This window comes from Rhinatrema bivittatum, chromosome 1 (genome assembly GCF_901001135.1).
Source record: "Rhinatrema bivittatum chromosome 1, aRhiBiv1.1, whole genome shotgun sequence".
Lineage (NCBI taxonomy): Eukaryota > Metazoa > Chordata > Amphibia > Gymnophiona > Rhinatrematidae > Rhinatrema > Rhinatrema bivittatum.
In genome coordinates, this window is record NC_042615.1 from 44,154,186 (window position 1) to 44,174,913 (window position 20,728).

Consider the following 20,728-nt stretch of genomic DNA (forward strand, 5'->3'; position numbering starts at 1 on the left):
GCTCTAAAAACATGGCTTTTCAAACAGGCTTATATTGATTATCTTGAAAAAAAGGACTAATTGGTTTAAAGAAACAGTATTTTTACTTTTGTTTTATGTTCTTTTATTAATAATTGATTAACAATTTTATTTTCTATCATATTTTACTATACCTTTTAGATATTTTAGTATGATTTTATGATTTTGTAACATGTGAACCGTTGTGATGTATATTATGAACAACGGTATACAAGAATCTATAAATAAATAAAACAGCATACCACCCTCAAGAAATGGACAGGCCAAGTGCACGAATCACACATTCAAAACCTTCCTCCGTGCCTCTGTCAATGAACACCAGGGCAATTGAAAACTCTCTTGCCTTGGGCCGAGTTCTCACACAGTATCCATGTTGATGCTGCCACCTGGATTTCCCCATATCAACTAGTCTATGAGAAACAGCCATTACCTCCTCTGCCTTTCCCCGTGGCAGTATCTTCTCCAGCAACCCAATTATCTGCCCAGGAGCTACAAGAGCTTTGGATATGAACCAACGCTCACAATTCAGAAGGCTGCAGACAGGGCCAAAAGAACTACTGATGCCCACAGAAGATCAGCCCCTCAATTCCGAGTGGGTGAGCGGATGTAGCTGAGCACTCAACATATATGGTTGAGAGTGCCTTCCATGCATCTGGCTCCCCACTACATTGGTCCCTTTTCAATACTTCGCCAAGTGGGATCCATGATGTATTAGCCACCAACACCTTCCATGTGTCTTTACTGAAATCCCTGCTACTCACCTGGCCCTCTAGGGCACCTCCAGAGCCACAAGAAATAATCAGCGATGATAATACCATCTATGAAGTTAAAGAAGTTAAAATTTGAGTATCTCCTTTCTTGGAAGGGATACGGCCTAGAGGAAAACTCTTGGTTCGCAACCTGTTAAAGGACTTTCACTCAGACCATCCTAAGAAACTATGAGCCTCAGGAAGGGAGCATAAGGAGGAGGGTACTGTTGCATTTGGTTTTCCATGGGAAGGACCCGAGAGCTGCCACACTTACCACTTGGATCGGGCCTCCATTGCTGTCCCCTGGGGCTGCCAGGCTGTCTCTCTCCCCATCACGGTAGGATGCCACACTGCAATGTGGCAGGAAATCAATGCCCATGCCACTTGGCCCTGCTCCTCCTAGGGCATGCACACACCTGACCTCTCCAGTTTGAAAGGGCCAGCAGCGGGAAAGGCATGGAGGCACCCTTTGACATCACTTGTCAGGTCTATAAAAGGCCTCTGCAGTCACCCCTCCAGTGCCTCAGCATCAGATCTCCCTACCACCTGTGGAAAGTGAGTTGCTTCAGCGTTGTCAAGTTTCTGATCTCCTTCATATCTCCAGTTCCTGGTCTTCATCTGGTCTCCAGTCCTTGGTCTTCGTTTGCTCTTCAGTTCCTGATCTGTGACTTATCTTCAGTTTCAGTGGTCCTTGGTTTGTCTTCAGTTCATCCTCAGGTCTTGTGATCAATTCTTTGGTGTTCCTATTCATCTTGTCTGCTCTCCTGTGCTACACCTCACTTCCCTGTCCTGCCTATCCATCCCTCCTTCCCTTGGATGGATTCCTGGTATTGACCTTGGCCTGCATTCTGGACTCTTCTTGATTACTGCCTGCCACTGACCAATTCCTGCTCTGAGCCGAGTATGTCTACAACCGCTCCTGTTTGCCTCAACTTCATTCCTGGATCTTCTGTCTTTCAGCAGAGGCCCCTCACCTGAGACCTTATGGCTCAACCTAAAGGGAATGTGGGATGGTATAAGTGAAGCTCCAGTTGGGCCTCTGTCTCATTGAACTCTGCCAGCTGATGGTTGGGACCTGCAGGGTTGTGTCAACTCCACCTCGGTCCAAGGGTCCATGCCTGTAACACACTCTAGCCATCAGCATCTCTTTACAGTGAGTTAGACTTTGAACTGAAGTGTCACATAGCATGGCTATCATGTAAGTATCCTTTTCGGTGATGGGTTTCAGCCTATCTTGCACCTGCTGCTGCAATGAATCCACAAACAGCAATATTTTTGGTGCTAGTCTCTGTTCCTGCCAGAAACCCTCTAATTTCTTCTCCAGAATATTGACTATGGGGATGACCTCACCTAGGGTGGTTCTCGTTGAACTCGGATCCTCCATGGCATCCTTGAAAAGCTTCAGGACTTATATCATCTGCATCATGTATAGCAAATCATGATGCTCTAGGGGGTGAACTATATCTATCTTGCTTTCCGGAGATATATCATGAAGGGCTGTCAATTGCTCCGCCAATCTCTGCAGTATTAGATAAGTAGAATTCTACATGTGCCTATGTCCTGAATCAGATGGTGTACAGACACCCCCAATTCTTCTAGTTTATCATAAAGTTGCTGCCCACCCTTCACACTCCAGCAAAAATGCCTTGCTATTTTCCTGCCCCTAACAGTTCTTTCAAGATTAAGTTGCTGTATTCCTCCTTCACCCCCAGGCTGTCCTTTGCTGCCAGGCGTAGAAAGTTTTCAAAGTAAAGGATCCCCTCATAGTCCCCATCTTCCACTGCCTTTTTCATCTTAACTCCACTGTCTGAAGCAGACAAAAACAGGAACGATAGTTCTGTCTCTCCGGTCTGGCTGCCAGTCATCCACCATCTTCCTTATTTCTCCTAATATATTGATCAAGGTATGGCTGATATCCATAACCTTGGTGTGCAGCACAGTTCACCTGTACTGTGCTGTTGTACCCCCACTAGAGCGGCTGCCTTCACCTGCCTCAGACAATTTACATCAGTGCGCTAGAAAGGTAGGCATATGAACTGTTCAGGCTTCGTCCAGATGTTGAATAAAAACAGGCAAAAGGCAGTCAACACCAATTGGTCATCTATTAGAAACATAGAAATGACATAGAAATGATGGCAGAAGAAGACCAAACGGCCCATCCATTCTGCCCAGCAAGCTTCACACATTTTTTCTCTCATACTTATCTGTTTCTCTTAGCTCTTGGTTCTATTTACCTTCCACCCCCACCATTGAAATATCTAGCTTGATTAGTTAGGGGTAGTAGGGGTAGTAACCGCCGCAATAAGCAAGCTACACCCATGCTTATTTGTTTTACCCAGACTATGTTATACAGTCCTTATTGGTTGTTTTTCTTCTCCCCTGCTGTTGAAGCAGGGAGCTATGCTGGAAATGCGTGATGTATCAGTCTTCTGAGACCACCCCCGGCTTCTCTTTCACTTACTCTTCAATAGTTGGTTAGGTTCAGTAAATTCAGTCATGGGATTTTGTTGCCTATCTAGAGAAAACCATCAAGAACCAATCTAGACAAAATTAATTGTCTGTAGAGGGGTCACATGAGATCCACCTGATTTATGGATTCAAGGGGTGGTGATGGCGGATGTGGGGGCTGGAGGTGTACAAGCGCCCGTGTGTGTGTGTGTGCCTTCTGTTTTGTCCAGTTAGTTAAGAAACTTCAGGGGTTTGTTTACCATGACTTTCAGGAAACTACTACTAAAGTGTTAATGTTATTAACTACATGAAACATGTTCATGATCACAGAATAATTAAAATGATTTATAGACACGTTTCATTTTTAAATTTCTCCTTTAACATGAATATTTTTTTCTTCATAATTTTGATCAGTCTTAAACAGTTTCTGTTTATTGCAGCTTTTATATAATTGCAGTGTTAAAAGTCAATGAGAACTGGAAATAGAGCTTGCTTTCATCAAATGAATACAGTAATATCACTTTTTACTTACTGGGTGTTCTCTTTGTTTCTGCACCTGAAACAAATTTTGATCCTGAATTAGAGCAAACTCATCAATTGTTAAAATATTTTAGAAATACCTTAAAGGCTGACTAGTTACGAAGTTTTATTGCAGTAAGATTTTCCTGATATCCACAGTTTCATGGTAGTACAGAAGATATTTGAACATATAAAAATTCTTACCTGTACAAGTCTGAAAAAAAAGCTACAATGCTTAAAGGGGGGGCAAATCTCAAAGCCATTTACTGCCAACCTCCAGTTTATTTATCAGAGCCACTATCTGGACCTCAAGGAGGTGAGTCTTCCGGTTCACCTCATAAATTACTTGTCTTTGTAATGCTAGATTTGATCTAACTCTGCAGTCAATGTAAAGTTGGTGGTAAAGGTGGGAAGGAAGGGGATAGGATAGTTATTGGGTCCTGTCTGTATGTGTTGATTGTCTTTAAATAGAGGTGCATTTGGTACAATATACAGTAAATGTGTTGATCTGACCTATTTTGTGACTGAAATGTATTTCCTTGCTCTTGTTTTGGAGCCAGCATCCACCTGGACAATAGGGAGTCCAGTGTTCTGACCAGAATTTCTCTTTGCCTTCTCTTTTGGAAGTCACAAGAACAAAATCACAGATTTTAAAGAAAAACAAATTGCTGTAAACAAGTGCTTCCATAGTATTAGTTTTGGATGTTTTCACACTTTTTAATGGAAGGAAAGACTTCCAAATGAAGTGTAACTCTAACCACTACAGTTACTTGCAAACATTTTGGCACCCCTGGACAAAATGTATGACACAGCCTCTTCATGGTACAAAGTTAAATACATGTATACAAGAGAGGTTGCAAAACTTTATTAACAATACTATGTCCAAATCACATAAAATGTGTCATGTTACACACTACTCAAACACTCATACACATTCACTCATTAAAATCAAATTAACAGTAATGGGACAGGCACAAATAACCGTTTGTAGCACAATGTCACATATATATCTACTAGCAACTCCTCCCATTCTACGCCCAGGCGGCGAGCCTTTTTATTGGCACATCTGCTCTTGTTTTGAGCAGAATTTCCCTAGAAATTCAGTGTAAGAGTGTCCCTTCCACATACACACACCCTCATACAGGCTCCCTCACTCTCTGGCACACACAAACACATCCCCTCATATAGGCTCCCTCTCTGAAACCCACACTCAAGCATCCCGCGCACTCCCCCTCTTACCATAGCAGCAGAGACCCCGGCATGCCGTGAATGGAGCACGTCCCGCGGCACACGCTCCGTTCGCAGCATGCCAGGGTCTCCTCTGCTATCTTCTGCCTGTCCTGCGATGGCCACTCTCCTTCATACCTGTTGTAGCTGGTGTTGTCACATGGCCGCTGTATGGCTTGTTTGAGCCATTCTAGCGCCATCTATCGGCGGGCTGCGGAACTTCCGCGAGCATTGACGGACACACAAGTCCGATATATTATGGATAATCCCTGTGGCATTATACGCCACGTACAACCCTTAAAGTGACAATATATAGCTATCAATTGAAAAACATTTTTTCTAGCATAATACAAAAGTTTGTTAATCCTTTAAGCCACAACGGCTTCTATCAGTATCACATGTATATTTCTATTATGCAGCCTCAATTTGTTCACGTACCCATATCACCCTTTCCTCTTTCTTCAATTTAAATCCCACTGATGTATATCTTCTTTCTCAGAATCTAGGCCAAACAATCGCCTTTTACGCTGGTATTACCCCTACGTGAACAAATTGTTACATTGTGCTACAAAACGTTATTTGTGCCTGTCCCATTACTGTTAGTTTGATTTTAATGAGTGAATGTGTATGAGTAGTGTGTAACTTGACACAACCTCTCTTATATACATGTGTACATTACGATATTGTTGAGAAGGTGGATAAATATCACCCAACGTGTGTACAAAGTTAATTACAACATTTCTCTTCAGATTATAAGGCATAATTATTGTTTGCAGTTTTGGTTTTTTTTTACAGATTCAAAATAAGTAAACAGTGAATATGGCACATGTGAAAGTTTGTGCGTCCTTTAAGTAAAGGATTTTAGAGATTCCTCTCCCCTCCAGTCTCCATGCTCAGGGTGCCGACCCGACATCTATTCCTGCCTTTGGGGGAACTTGGGGACTTTGTAACAGAACTAACAGCTTCCAGACATTTCCTGTAGCCATTTGGCCGATGCTGTACTCGGCCGGGTCGGGCTGAGCTCAGGTAAAAAGAATTAGGAAAAAGAAAAGAGGTAAGGAATTTTAGGGATTCCTCTCCCCTCCGGTCTCTGTGCTTGTCATGCTGATCCAATGTCCGTTCCCACCTCCAGAGGAGCTTGGGGACTTGGGCAGCTTGGCAGGTTGAGCAACCTTCTGGTCTAGGCCACGCTTTAAGGCTTGGATTGTTTGCTGCGTGGTAGGCTGTGGCGGCGTTCATGTGCTTTTTCTCTTTGCAAAAGGCTGCCCTCTTAGGTACGTCGGTTCAAGCTTACGTGTCCAGTTGTACGTCTAGTTGGGCGCCTAGCTGAGTGCTCAGTTGGGAACATAGGAACATCTACCTGGGTGCTCAGTTCTGCATGTAGGGGTGCCTAGGTGGACGCACAAGGGTGCTCTTAAGTAGAGATGTACATTAATTTTAAATGAATAAGACAAGTTCAATGAAATTGTCTAATTCATCATGGCTCAGGAGCGCTCTGAAATGAAGGAAATTTTTCCAAAATTTCGGAAAAATTTGTATTTCGTGTTAGTGCATGCTAACGGGAGTTAGCGCGCACTAACTTTAAAATGTTAGTGCGCACTAAATATGGTTAGCGTGCACAAATGGGAGTTAGTGTGCTAACTTCCATTGGTGTGCACTAACACGAGATTTGGGAACCATGAAAAATCAAAATTACCCACGGGGGTGTTGCGGTCCCGACCGCCTCCACCCCCGTCGGGCTCGGGGCCTCTTACCTTCCCGGGGGCCACGGAGGGGGATGCCCTTGCTTCTGGACTACCGGACCGTGTGGTCCCTGTGCTTCCTCGTGAGGACTCCCCGTTCGGCCCTGGTCTTGCTCCACTCAAGCCCGGGATCTCTTGCCTTCCTCTTGTCCATGGAGAGGGATGCCTTGGCTCGCCCAGGTCCAGCCACATGGCTCCGGCCTTGCCTCACGAAAACACCGCGGAAGCCTCTCCGGACTCCGCCCACCTCGCCGGCCTTGCGCGAGGGCTGGTTACTTAAGCCTCAGTACCCGGAAGTGCTGCTCCGCCCCCGAGGTGATGTCACTCATCGGCAAGCGTATATAAGCAGACACTAGACTTCCTCACTTTGCCTTGCAATGAGGTTCACACAGTTCCTCTGTACCATGAGTTGCTGCTGATACTCCAGTTCTGCTGCTGATTCTTGGTTTTCGACTCCGGCTTGTTCCTGACGCTCCTGCCCCGACCTCGGTTTGGTTACTGATTTTGGACTCCAGTCTTGCTGCTGATTCCTGGGTTTCGACCCCGGATTGCTCCTGATTTTTCTGCTGGCCTTCGGCCCCTACCTTGAGCCTGCTGGACCTTGAGTTCTAGGCTTGGCACGCTCGCCTGCCTCCGTTGCCAACCTGGGCCCGATTCTCCATCCGGCCCCTGGCCCTGCTCGTAGACTACCATAGACTCTGAACTCCAGTTGCTGGTTGTCCTTTGCTCTTGTTCCAGTTTGTACCAGCCACTCCTGAACTTCTCACGCCTTAGTCCCCGTGGTCGGTCCCTACGGGCGCCTCCTGGGGGGTACCGCACCGCGTGGGTGAAGTCTTCTGCTACTCCTCCCCAGCTCCGCCTCCCGGCCTCCCTTTTAACAACCTCCAGGCCGGCCCAAGGGTCCACAGCTCCACTTGTACGCAACAGGGGGACCAGAACCGAACCACAAAACAAAAAAAAACCCCAAAAACAATATATCTCTCTACTCTTAATGTCTCCTAGGCGGGCTCTGAAGTTGCATACGGAGTGAGCACTCGGGTAGGCGTTCAGTTGAGCATCTACCTGAATGATGTATTAGGTGCTAATTTTTGCACCCCTAATTTTTGAGCACCTATTTTTTCAAGTGCCTGTTGTGAGCACAGCTGGGTGCACAGTTCTCAGATGCTTGTTGGAGCTTACTGAAAACTGTGGTACTGATGGTAAAGAAGTCTAAGCAACTTAACCTTTGTGCTACTTGCCATATTATGGCATCTCAACCTTCTAACTTATGTCAGCACTGTTTGGAGGCTCAGGGAGAATTGTCTCCATCTGATTTTGCTAAGCCTGGTCCTTCCCAGCATGATGTGGGAATGGCTAAAAAAAAAAAAAAAAAGCTGCCAGAGGTTTTGCCTGTATTTTGGGGTTCCCCTAATTGGTTCATCAGTGGAGGAAGGTAGTTCAGTGGGAGCAGGACCGACGCCCCCTTGTTTTAACATGGACCCCTCTTGTCTTTTCTTGGGTGGAATTTTTCTTGGGCTGCAGTTGTTTCTTCAGGCACAGTTGAGGACCCCGACCAATCTTAACAGATCAGGATAGCAGGCTACGGTTTTCCACTTGCCTGGTGCTGTGGGTAAGCATTGGAGAATGTCTAGACCTGCTGTGGGTCACGTTGATAAGGGACCAGATAGCATGAATGTTGAAGCTGATCTTTACTTCCTGGAGGAGGGAGAAAATTCCTTCGGGGCTGAAGTCGTATAGAACAATGTTACGTTTCTTTCATAGAGATGAGTTGCCGGCTCTGAATCCCTGACATTGAAGTTACTGGGCATGCCAGGGGCTGATTCCATTTCTGAGCCAAAGAAAAATCCTATTTTGATTTATTGTCGTAAAGCCTCATGTTTCTTCCCTATTATGGAGGCTATACAAGAATTGATTGATCTTGAATGGGATGCCCCAGAAATTAATTTTAAAGGGGAACAAGCCTTGAAAGCGCTCTACTCCCTGGATCTGGCTGCAGGAGAGCAAGTGCCCTTCTGAAAGTGGATGCACTTGTGTGTATCATCACCAAGCGGATGACTGTCCCCACAGGCCATCCTTAAGCAGGCCTTGAAGTGGTGGCAATGAATTTGCAGATAGCTTCTTTTGTTCCCTGGTGGCTCGCTCTTGCTTCAGGAAGTTGATGAATTTGGTGTGAATTCCAGGGCAGAGATGAAACTGGCAGACATCTTTTTGGGGTTGGCCAATATAATCTCGAAGTCTAATCTTATGAAATTGCCCTTTAAGGAATCACTCTTGATTTTGAGTGAGAAAAGAAATGGCCAATAAGTGGGGTGAGTCCCAGGTTCCTCTGTTACCAGAAGATAAGTGTTGTGTCCGTCGGTTGCAGACAGTTGCGACTGCTCTGCCTTACCTCTTTTCTTCCATTCTCCTCCTCCTGGGGCAGGATGGCTGCCTCTGGTGCCGAGTGCCTCGGCATCTCCAGAGTAGCATGGGAGTTCCAGTCCGCCATGCTCACTCCCTTGGCCTCCTAGTGTGCGTGCACGCGCACATCTTCTACACTCAAATACACGTCATGGCGGGAACCTCGGGGGCATCCCCACCACATGACGTCAATACCTCCGGGTATTTAACACCTCTGTTTCGCTACCACCTTTGAGTTAGCAAGGACTTCAGTTTAAGCTACTTTGACCACTCTAAGCTGCACACTTAGATGCCGCTCTACACTCCAAGGACCTCGCTCCTTTAGAAGCTCAAGACACCTGCTCCTCGGGGGTCTCTTGCTTCCATCACCCTTGGGGGCCTCTACTAACCGAGACAACTGCTCCTCGGGGATCTCACTCTCTTATTCTTTTCAGGATCTCTGGACTATCAGGTATTCACTCCTCGAGGGCCTATCTGTTTCTGTATCTTCTACCACGGACCTTTGGTCTCACCATCTCTACCAGGAAGATGCCTACACGTCTGTGAGTACCTCTACGATCCGGTACAACAACTCCATCCACCAGCCTCGGCGTTGCCCGCACTGCGAATTTCCAGCTCTCTTGAACATCTGGGTGAGATTCTACATCTGAGACTGTTGAACGTATTGGCACCTCGCGAACCTCAGTGCCTTACCTTCCTGCTTCATACCATCTATCTACAGCAGTACAATAAAGCCTTCCATTCATTCCGTGTCTGCTATCTGAGTTTAGCCTATCGCTGTGGTTCGTGGGCGGAGACATCTCCACAGTGACCAATGGTCCACAATGCCACAAACACAACAGATTGCTAACTCCATGGACTCGGCTCAACTCGCGGCCCTGAAGGCCATCCCTGGCCTAGCCTAGTGGATCACAGAACAACAGAAGTCTTTGAAGAGCCTAGCTACTGCCTTCAATCAGTTACATGCTCAACTGAATTCTTCAGCTCCTCCTGTGAAGGAATTGCTGTCCCTAGTGCTAACCCTCAAAACTACTGTAGCTTTAGCCACACCTACCCACTTTACGGGTGAAGCCAAGATGTGCAGAGGGTTTGTTAATCAATGTAGCATGCATTTTTCATTACAGCCTACCCTCTTTCCCACTGAAGCTTCCAAGATCACTTACATTTATTTATTTATTTATTTATTTATTTAGAGATTTTTATATACCGCAGTACGTAAAGATATACATCACCGTGGTTTACAATTAACAATAAATTAGCAACAAGGCTTTACATCCTATCGTTCCTAGAAGGATGAGCCCTGGCCTGGGCTTCACCGTTATGGGAACGTGAAGATCCTATCCTGAATGACTTACCAGGATTCCTAAAACATTTTAAGTCTGTTTTTGATGACCCGGCTCACCAGACTGTAGCTGGATCTGCTTTGCTCAATCTTCAGCAAGGTAACAAGCCGCTTGCAGACTTTGCAATTGAATTTAAGACTTTAGCATCCAAATTACATTGGGACCCTGGATGCTTACGTGCCATATTCATGGAGGGCCTCAACTCTCGCTTAAATGATGAGTTAGTGGCTCGTGATTTGCCTGATACCCTTGAGTTTCTGATGGAATTGGCTGGGAGAGTTGACCACTGCATCCGTGACCGAACTCTGGAGGCAAAGAGTCCACGAAAGTCTATGGTGGGGGCTAACCATCCTAAACCTGTGCCGATTGCTTCTAGCTTACAGTCTGCATCCTTAGAGGAAGAAGAGCCTATGCAGTTAGGCCGTAGCCACTTGACTTCCAAGGAAAGACGTTTCCGCAAGCGCATGGGGTTATACATGTATTGTGGCCAATCAGTCCACGCAGTCCAAATCTGTCCCATCTGTCCAGGAAACTGACGGGCCTAGGATCTGCAGGAGGATTTCTCCTGGGCCTCACCTCTCCTACTCTTCCATTATCCTTACCAGTATCGCTGCTTTGCGAAGGTCTTGAATTTCAGACTCTCGCTCTCATTGACTCCGGTGCAGGAGGTAATTTTATTCTGAAGCATCTAGTTGAACATCTATGGATTCTTACCACACCAATAGCTAAGCCTCTGCTATTGTCCTCTATCCATGAAGAACCACTTCCTGGAGAAGTTTCATTGACCACCCAGGCCATTGTCCTGCGCACTGAAGCTCTACATTCAGAATCCATTTCATTTCTAGTATTGGAAAAAGCCATGCATCCGGTGGTATTGGGGCTGCCGTGGCTTCAAGACCATATGCCACAATTTAATTGGGCCACGTTGGAACAGTCCCGGTGGGGACCAGACTGTCATGGTTGCTGTCTTGCGGAAGTTTCACCGCTCATTTGCATGCCCACCACTCCATCGTTACCTGGCTTACCTCCACAATACGTCTCCTTCCAGGATGTTTTCTCAAAACAAGCAGCTGACGTTCTTCCACCGCACAGAGTGTTTGACTGAGCCATAAATCTGAAACCTAATTCAGAACCTCCCAAAGGAAGAGTTTATCCTCTGTCAGTAGCTGAAACTAAAGCGATGTCTACCTACATACAAGAAAATCTATAAAAGGGATTCATCAGACCCTCCAAATCTCTTGCCGGTGCAGGCTTCTTTTTCATAGGGAAGAAAGATGGCACCTTACGCCCCTGCATAGACTACAGGGGTCTGAATGAGATTACCATAAAGGACAGGTATCCCCTGCCCTTAATTTCTGAACTGTTCGATAGGCTCCAAGGAGCCAAAATATTCTCCAAATTAGACCTTAAGGGAGCTTACAACTTGGTGCGTATTCTAGAAGGAGAAGAATGGAAGACTGCTTTTAACACCTATGATGGACACTTTTAATATCTCGTCATGCCCTTCGGTTTAAGTAACGCACCTGCCCTGCAAACTCATCAGGAGGATGTCAGGAAAGGCCTAAGATGCCTGCAAAGCTTGAAAAGTGTGACTTCCACAAAGAGTCTGTACCCTTCCTGGAATACATTGTTTCTAAGAACGGTTTTCAAATGGACCCTAAGAAATTAGAAAGTATCTAGGACTGGCGTCAACCTACAGGCCTGAAGGCATTGCATTGCTTCTTGGGCTTCACCTATTACTACCGGTCCTTCATTAAAAACTACTCATCATTGACAGTCCTCCTAACCGCTATGACCAAGAAGGGAGCCAACCCTGCCAGTTGGTCTCCAGAAGCCATATCAGCCTTTCTGACACTCAAAGAGGCTTTTCAGAAGAAGCCGTGTCTTTGCCATCCTGACCCACACCATCCTTTCATCGTGGAGGTCGACGCATCAGACGTTGGTGTGGGGGTGATTCTAAGTCAGTACAGCGAATCCAATGTGCTCCATCCTTGCTCCTTCTTCTCAAGGCGATTCTCGCCTGCTGAGAGAAATTATGGGATAGGAGACAAGGAGTTACTCGCAATCAAGCTGGCTTTTGAAGAATGGCATCCTTGGCTAGAAGGCGCACAACACCAAATTGTAGTGTACACCGATCACAAGAATCTGGAGTACCTTTGACATTTTCAATGACTCATTCACCGTCAAGTAAGATGGTCTCTGTTTTTCAACAGATTTGACTTCCTTCTGAAGTATCGACCAGGAGAGAAGAACACTCGGGCTGATGCCCTTTCACAATCCTTCTCCCTTCAGGATGTGCCGGATGATCCCCGTCATATCATTGATTCCGAAAGAATGGTCCTCACAGTCACTTACACGGTACCCACCAGGAAGATGGTGGTCGCCAGAAATTTAAGGAAAAAGCTGTTGAAGTAGGCACACGATTCCCGCCTGGCAGGCCATCCAGGACAGAGTCGTACCCTAGCTATGTTACAAAGATACTATTGGTGGCCAACCATGAAAAAGGACGTACAAGCCTATGTGTGTTCTTGCGCTGTTTGTGCCAGGCAAAAACCACCACCCGGCATCCTTGAGGCCTATTACAGCCTCTACCATCATCGGATGAACCATGGATGCATATAGCAACCGATTTTGTTGTGTACCTTTCGTCATCCAATGGAAATAACACCTTTTGGATCATGGCTGACCGCTTCTCCAAAATGGCACATTTTGTAGCACTACCAGGATTGCCCTCTGCTACAGAGTTAGCAAAACTCTTCATTAAACACATCTTCCGCCTTCATGGGATGCCTAAGCATATCCTATCTGACAGAGGAGTACAATTTACTGCAAAGTTTTGGAGAGCATTATGTCAATAATTTGACATCGCCTTGGATTTAACCTCTGCCTACCATCCTCAGTCTAACGGTCAGACAGAGAGGATGAAACAATTTCTGTGGTCCTATGTCAATTCTAGACAGAACGACTGGGCTGAATTACTGCCTTGGGCAGAATTTGCCATTAATTCGCATCCTGCTACTGCGACGGGGGTCGTCCCCCTTCCAGCTTGTCTATGGAAGACAACCATTACCTCCTCTGCCAATTCCATTGACAGTGACCTCACCTGCTGCCCAGTTCTACTGCAGCAGAATTATCCCAACTATGGAGACAAACAAAGGAGCTTCTCCTCAAAGCAGGACAAAGGGCAAAAAGAACCTATGATGCTCATATTCAAAAGGCACCACAGTTGCAGCCCGGAGACAAAGTCTGGTTAAGCACCAAGTACCTTCGACTTAAGCTTCCTTCCGCAAGATTTGCACCTCGCTATGTGGGACTCTTTGCCATCCTTCGGTGATTAGAGAATCTGACGAACAGTCTAAAACTGCCTCCATCAATGAAGATTCATAATGCATTTCATGTATCTCTATTAAAGCCAGTGATGCTCTCCAAATTCTCCAGGAAAACCCCAGAACCTTCAAGTCTGGATACTGAAGATGACATTCAATATGCTATAGATGACATCCTTGATGTACATAAAAGAGGCAAGACATGGGAATATCTCATCTCATGGGAGAACAATGGCCCAGAAGAGAACTCCTGGGAACCACTGACCAACATTACAGACAAAGAGCAGGTACGTCAATTCATCTGGCACACCCACGAAAACCCAGACCACCTGGAAGAGGTCTTGGAGGGGGCCCTTTGAAGGGAGGGTACTGTTGTGTCTGTCGGTCGCAGATGGCTGCAAGCGCTCTGCCTTACTTCTTTTCTTCCATTCTCCTCCTCCTTGGGCAGGATGGCTGCCTCCGGTGCCGAGGGCCTTGGCGTCTCCAGCGTAGCATGGGCATTCCAGTCCACCATGCTCACTCCTGTGGCCTCCTAGGGTGCGCGCGCGCACATCTCCTACGCTCAAATATTTTTATTTTTATTTTATTTTAACTTTTATTAAGTTAATGTTCTGTTTCAATCTCTGTTTTAATGTTATGAATTCAAATGTAACTGGTTCATTGTAATGTAAACCGGAGTGAAGGCATTGTCAGCTGACCCTCGGTATATAAACAAATGCTAAATAAAAATAAATAAATAAATAAATAAATACACGTCATGGTGGGAACCTCGGGGGCGTCCCCACCGCCTGCCATCAATACCTCCAGGTATTTAAAGCCTCCACTTCGCTATCACCTTTGAGTTAGCAAGGACTTCGGTTTAAGCTACTCTGATCGCTCTAAGCTGCATGCTTAGATGCCACTCTACACCCCAAGGGCCTTGCTCCTTTAGAAGCTCAAGACACCTGCTCCTCGGGGTTTCTCGCGACCATCCCCCTTCGGGGCCTCTACTAACTGAACAGCCACTCCTTGGGGGTCTCACTCTCTTATTCTTTTCAAGATCTCCGAACTATCAGGTACTCGCTCCTCGAGGGCCTATCTGTCTCCGTATCATGTACCACGGACCTTCGGTCCCACCATCTCTACCAGGAAGACACCTACACTTCTATGAGTACCTCTACGATCCGGTACTCCAACTCCACCCACCAGGCTCTGCATTGCCCACACTACGGATTCCCACTTCTCTTGAACATCTGGGTGAGATTCTACATCTGAGACTGTTGAACATATTGGCACTTCGCGGACCTCAGTGCCTTACCTTCTTGCTTCATACCATCTATGTAGAGCAGTAAAATAAAGCCTTCCATTCATTCCGTGTCTGCTATCTGAATTTAGCCTATCACTGTGGTTCCCCACGGGGCCCCTCCCCGTGGGCGGAGTTATCTCCACAGCGACTAAGGGTCCACAATGCATAAACACAACAATAAGAAGCAGGTTGTGCTAGGGGTTTCAGATGCTTTTGACCCTACAGAGGAGCGGCTTCTCAGAGGACTTGGCCTTTGGACTGGTCTCAGTCCTTTTGTCCCAGGTAGCACAGAAGGGGCGTAGGCTCAGGTAGTGGTGTCCCCCGAGCCTCTCAATGTAGGTGTGCTACCCACTGCCAGGAATAGTAGATAGGGGTCGCCTGGCTCTTTTTTTTTATCAAAGGTGGGCCGAGATCACGTCAGTCCAGTGAGTTCTGCAGGTGATAAGAGATGGCTACGCTCTGGAGTTTCTCAATGTCTCTCAGGACATTTTCATGTTGTCTCCCTGCAACTCTTCGCAGAATAGTCAAGCAGTGGAATATATGCTGACAAGGCTCTGCAGTCTGTGGCTGTAGTTTCAGTGCCCATGTCACAAGAAAATATTGAGCGGTAAGAGAGATATGGATGAATATCGCCTGTTACGGTCCTTGAATGTCAAGAGGCATATCTTGAGGTATTTAGAGGTTTCTGAACATCTCAGGAAGGCTGACTGGCTGTTTATATTCCATGATGGGAGTAAACAGGGTGAGTTGGTGTCACGGGCTACAATAGCCCACTAGATTAAGGAGGTAGACATGGCCGTGTACTTGGATGCTGAACAGCCATTGCCTAGTCATGTTAGGACTCAATCCATTAGGACTAAGGCAGTGTCATGGGCAGAGATTAGATTGCTGTGTCCTGTTGAGATTTGCCGAGCTGCGAAGTGGTCCTCCTTACATACCTTTTCCAGGCGTTACTGACTGGATGTGCAGGTCCGGGAGAACACAGACTTTGCACATGCAGTATTGATCGGACTGCGGGCAGCCTCCCACCCTATGTAGGAGTAGCTTTGGTACATCCCACTGGTTCTGGATCCACCTATCCGAATGCTAAGAAAGAAGACATTACTACTTACCTGATAATTTCCTTTTCTTTAATAAGGATAAGTGGATCCATCTTCCCGCTCTCGTCTGCCAGATGTTTGTGCTTTTGTCCTCCTGCATGGCTGCGTTGTTCCGGGTATTATTGGTAAATGTCATCCAGTCCCTAGTCTAGTGTTATTACACACATTGGGGTATATTTTTTAAAAATACGCGCATGCATCCATATGCGCGTGCTACCTAGTGCTTATACATGGACGTGCAATTTTATTACATGTGTGCGCTGGTTTGCGCATGTTGTAAAATCCCAGGCGGTGCACGCAAGGGGGGGCTAGAATTTAACTAATTCACTCAGCGACGAGATTGGGGCTCCCCCAGTCCGCTCCAATTAAGGAGCGGACTGGGAGTGAACTTCCCTACCCGCCCCCTATCACTATCCTAGGTACCCCTATTTTTTAAATTTATCTTTTGCACCTCCAAAGGAGCAGTAGCGGGTTGCATGCGCCAGCACCCTGGCAAATGGCCCTGTTCCGGCCGCCTCCAGTCCCACCCTGCCCCCCTTCCCGCCCCTTTGCTGAGGCCTGGCTCTTGTGCACATAATAGGGGTTATGCCCACGGCCGGGCTCCTTTTAAAATGCACGCATAACCCGTTTTTTACATGCGTGGGCCATTTCAAATCGGGTCGATAGTCTGAGCTCAGTGATTCCTGTTAGCTGAGTGCTTGAGTGGTTGTCTGTTAATAATCAGGTTTTGTTAGTTTGTCCACAGTTGACTTTTGCAGAGAGTTCTGGTGAGCTGATGTCAGTACAGGGGTTTATATACCATGATGTCAGCTTTGCTCCATCTCCATCTGCTGGTACTGGATCCACTTATCTTGATTAAAGAAAAGGAAATTATCAGGTAAGTAGTAATTTCTCCATAATGAATGGACTGGAAAGTTGTCCTAACTTTTGCATATTCCATATTCACATGTTTATTATTTTTAATCAGTTAAAATCAGTAAATAAATAGTAATTTTGCATTAAATATTACAGAAAGATGTTGTATTTGTGTACTAGGGATGTGTATTTGTTTAAAATGAATGTGCAAAACAGTATGGATGACCCTATTTTTGGTTCTTTCCAAATGGAATGATTCAAAATTGGCCTCATGAAAATACCGGACAATTTTCAGGTATTTTCACTTTCATGTCAATAAATAAAAGGGCCTTTCAATTTTCTGGGCCCTGCCTCCAACCCACTCTCTTGCCCAATAAAAATCAAGGCTGGGGCCTGGATCTACCCAGCTGGGCCTTCCCATTCCCCTCCAGCCCTCACTTCTGTCCTGTCCATCATTTCTGGTGCCGGCTCCAACTTACCCCCATCTATACGGCTGCAAAATCCAAAGGGCAGGAGCGATGCTCATTCACTCACTCCTGCCCTGCCTTCCGTAGATTTAAAAATGGCACCAGTGGCCTGGATGTCTGCACCATATGATGCTACATGTAATCGTATAACTTTAAGCAGGTATATTATTCAGCTATATAAACATCCCGCTGAATATACTAGACTAAAATTATCTGGTTATAGGTAGTTGAATAACTTAAAAACCTAACCAGCTATGTTTGAATATAGCCATTTAGATTTTTCAGTTATCAGGCCTTGTGTGGCCCAATCATAAGATATCGGGGTTAGTAGCATAATAAAAATGTTTAAAAAGGTCATTTATGGGCCAGTGGCCCAATATCCACCCCTACCCCATTATGTGTACATTAGCTTCAACGGGTCGAGCAGAGCAAACCCCCTCCAAAAAGTAAAATGTGTCAGGGGAGGGGGGAATCTCAAATTGCCCCGACCTCCTGCTACACTTTTGGTCACTATTGTAATAAAAGGCTCCCTGTCCGCCCCTCCATCCCACTGCCCCAGACCAACCGCACCCCCGGCACTTCCAGCGCTGTTCTGCTATACCAGGTGCTGAAAGCCACTGTTTGTGATGCTTTGCCCCTCACATGGTGCCTTGGGCTATTTATGCAACTTTTGGTGGCACTTTTCTCTACTCTTGATTTCTTGGAGAACTGTTCCCTCTGCATACTGATGCCTGCCTGCAAGTTTCAATAAAATTGGATACAAAACTCCAATGTTAAGAGTCCAAAATAGGATGCATAGCTTCCACCATTAATTATAATGGAAACAGATGAAATGACATAACTAATGAAACCAATAAACTTGGATCCAAAACAAATTTTAAAAATGGCAATCAAACCAAAAATTATTTTCTGTGCACAACCTTAATATATGTATGTAGGCAAAGTTGTACTCTTGGCTTCCAGTGGTTTAGCTTACATGCGAACAAAAGTACGCGATCGCGCAATTTTTTAAAATCTACCCCATAAAGCCCAGGGAAGCGTGTAAGACCCGGAGTGGCCATTGCTGCTCTGTCAGAGTATTGCGTGTCGGCAGCCTGCCGGTGCATGCAACTTGCGCCTGCCTAGAGGCAGGCACAAAAGGTAAAACAAAGGACAGGGAGGGGGTTAGAGCAGGGCTAGGGGGGGAAGGTTAAGGGAAGGGGTGGGAAAGTCAGGTTAGGGGGAAGGGAACGGGGGAAGGCAGTGCGGCTCGGCGTGCGCAAGATGCATAATTGTGCACCCCCTTGCATGCACCGACCCCCGATTTTATAACATGCGCGTGCCTGCGCGCGCATGTTATAAAATCGGGCGTACATGTGCGTGCGCCAGGTAGCTCGTGCAAATGGTAGGCCATGCGCGCTTCTTTTAAAATCTACCCCTTATTGTAGCAATTTTTCATGGCCAAGACTTTTTTTGCATCCAGTGTCTCAGCTGGAAAGGAAAATGAACCTTAGGAAAAAAATCATTGCGTCTAGAAATTCAACATCCTAAAAGATTTCCACTTTGCTATTCGAGAGAGTGAGAGAGAGAGAAAAAAAAGACATTTTAATGAAATAGAGCTCATTACTTGTTGTGAATGAGGCCTGGTTGGCAGTTAACGAGGGAGTGGTTCCCAAAGAGGAAACGGGGGGTAGACGTGAATGTAAAACGTGTGCGCCTGAGGTTGTGGCATCCACTTTTGTAGAATTACTGCCCTGAGCAGGTGTTTCGTTAGATAAGTTGGTGTCTGGATGTGTTGCATTTGCTACAGAGCTCTCATCACCATGTTCGGAGCCATTGCTCTTTCCACTAAGTGTTGTATCAGGCACGGCAGACGTTGCGTCTGGGCTTTTTGTTGTATGTGCATCCGGTAGCTTTGGGGTGTTCACGATATCCGGACTCTCTTTTCCAGACACAGAGCTGCTGGTGGTGGTTTCCTCATTATTTGGATTTATTTCACTTTCGCTGGCAGAGCATCTGATATTCTTTATTCCAATCAAGCAACCTAAAAAGGAAATAAAAAAAAAAATCAAACTGAAAAGAAGGAAAGTAATAGTTACAGCTGATTGTGGTTGTATTCAGATGTAATCCATTGCATAGATGTTTTTTTTACTTGTACATTGCCTCATTGTATCTTTGTTAGGAAAAGGAAAAGGCAAGAGATTCATTAAATTATTATGGTTACCTAAATGTCGCTGTCTTACAATAATGGAATGTGTCTGGATCCGACAGGATTTAGTTCTGCAAAATTCCTGAGCTGTGTAAATGGTCAAATGTCTCTGGAGAATGTAGCATTTTTTTTTTTTATCATGCCACACAGAAATGAATCTGGTACAGCTTAGGAGATATTTGGTTCTGTCCTGCGGTGATGCATTTCCCTACATTGTTCAATATAGTTCCTGTGCATGGCAATAATCATTTTTAAACCAGTTGCCCAGAGTCCACAAGTTCTCTTAGATCTCCCACTGGCCCTGCTGTGTGAACAGATCGAGCTGTATAACGGCCCATCCATGACAGAGCCTCATTGTACATTGTCTTGTTTCCTAGCTGGCTTATGGATGTGTCTTCAGCATTCCTTAGTAGTGTGCATGTGCATGTCACGTCACCACCAGCAGCGGGCTGAGAAACCTCTTACAGATGTTACTTAAGACTAAGGGTTGGTTTTTTTTTTTTTAAGAAGAAACATTTGAGTTGCTACAGAACAGTCATCTGCCTAGAAAAGCAAAGGAAAAAGCTGCTAGGAGAATACACTAAAATAATGAAGGGACCTATTATTAGCTTTGCTTAGTGATACATAATTTCTAATAGATAATGCTAAGGAACACTAAGAGCAAATTGATTTTCAGTTTAACATTAGCACTGCACCAATAATAGAAACTCTTCAGCATTAGGAGACTACGGGACAGATTAGCTTTACTCTCTTTTACAGCCTTCACTGTTGTGCCACCTGTGACAGGGCAGTTTCATGCACATTTGTCCATTAGATGAAATGCTCCAACCATCCCATGATCTTTCTTCTTCTTAAAACCATCATGCTTCCTTCACAATACACACATGGGTATGGAAATCTGCATAAAATAATCAAAATTTAACAGTCTGAATATTGAGACAAGAGAAGCAGGCTCTGGGAGTGATGCTGGAGCTGGGTTTTCCTTGTCACAACCTGCAGATGTTCATTACGCTCAGCCCAGATGTGGGGTCAACCAGCTGGTTCCATTCTTTCAGGTCAGG

The 20,728-nt window shown here is 45.7% G+C and overlaps 1 protein-coding gene across 1 annotated transcript in view; it reads right to left on the reverse strand.

Annotated features, from left to right (window-relative positions):
* LOC115090581 overlaps positions 1 to 20,728 on the reverse strand; it is an 85,161-nt gene that overhangs the window by 31,375 nt on the left and 33,058 nt on the right. Inside the window, exons 2-3 of the mRNA XM_029599908.1 lie at positions 19,086 to 19,502; positions 3,748 to 3,771 (exon numbers count right to left, since the gene is read on the reverse strand). Coding sequence (XP_029455768.1) covers positions 3,748 to 3,771; positions 19,086 to 19,502 — 441 coding nt within the window. The remainder of the gene's footprint in view (positions 1 to 3,747; positions 3,772 to 19,085; positions 19,503 to 20,728) is intronic.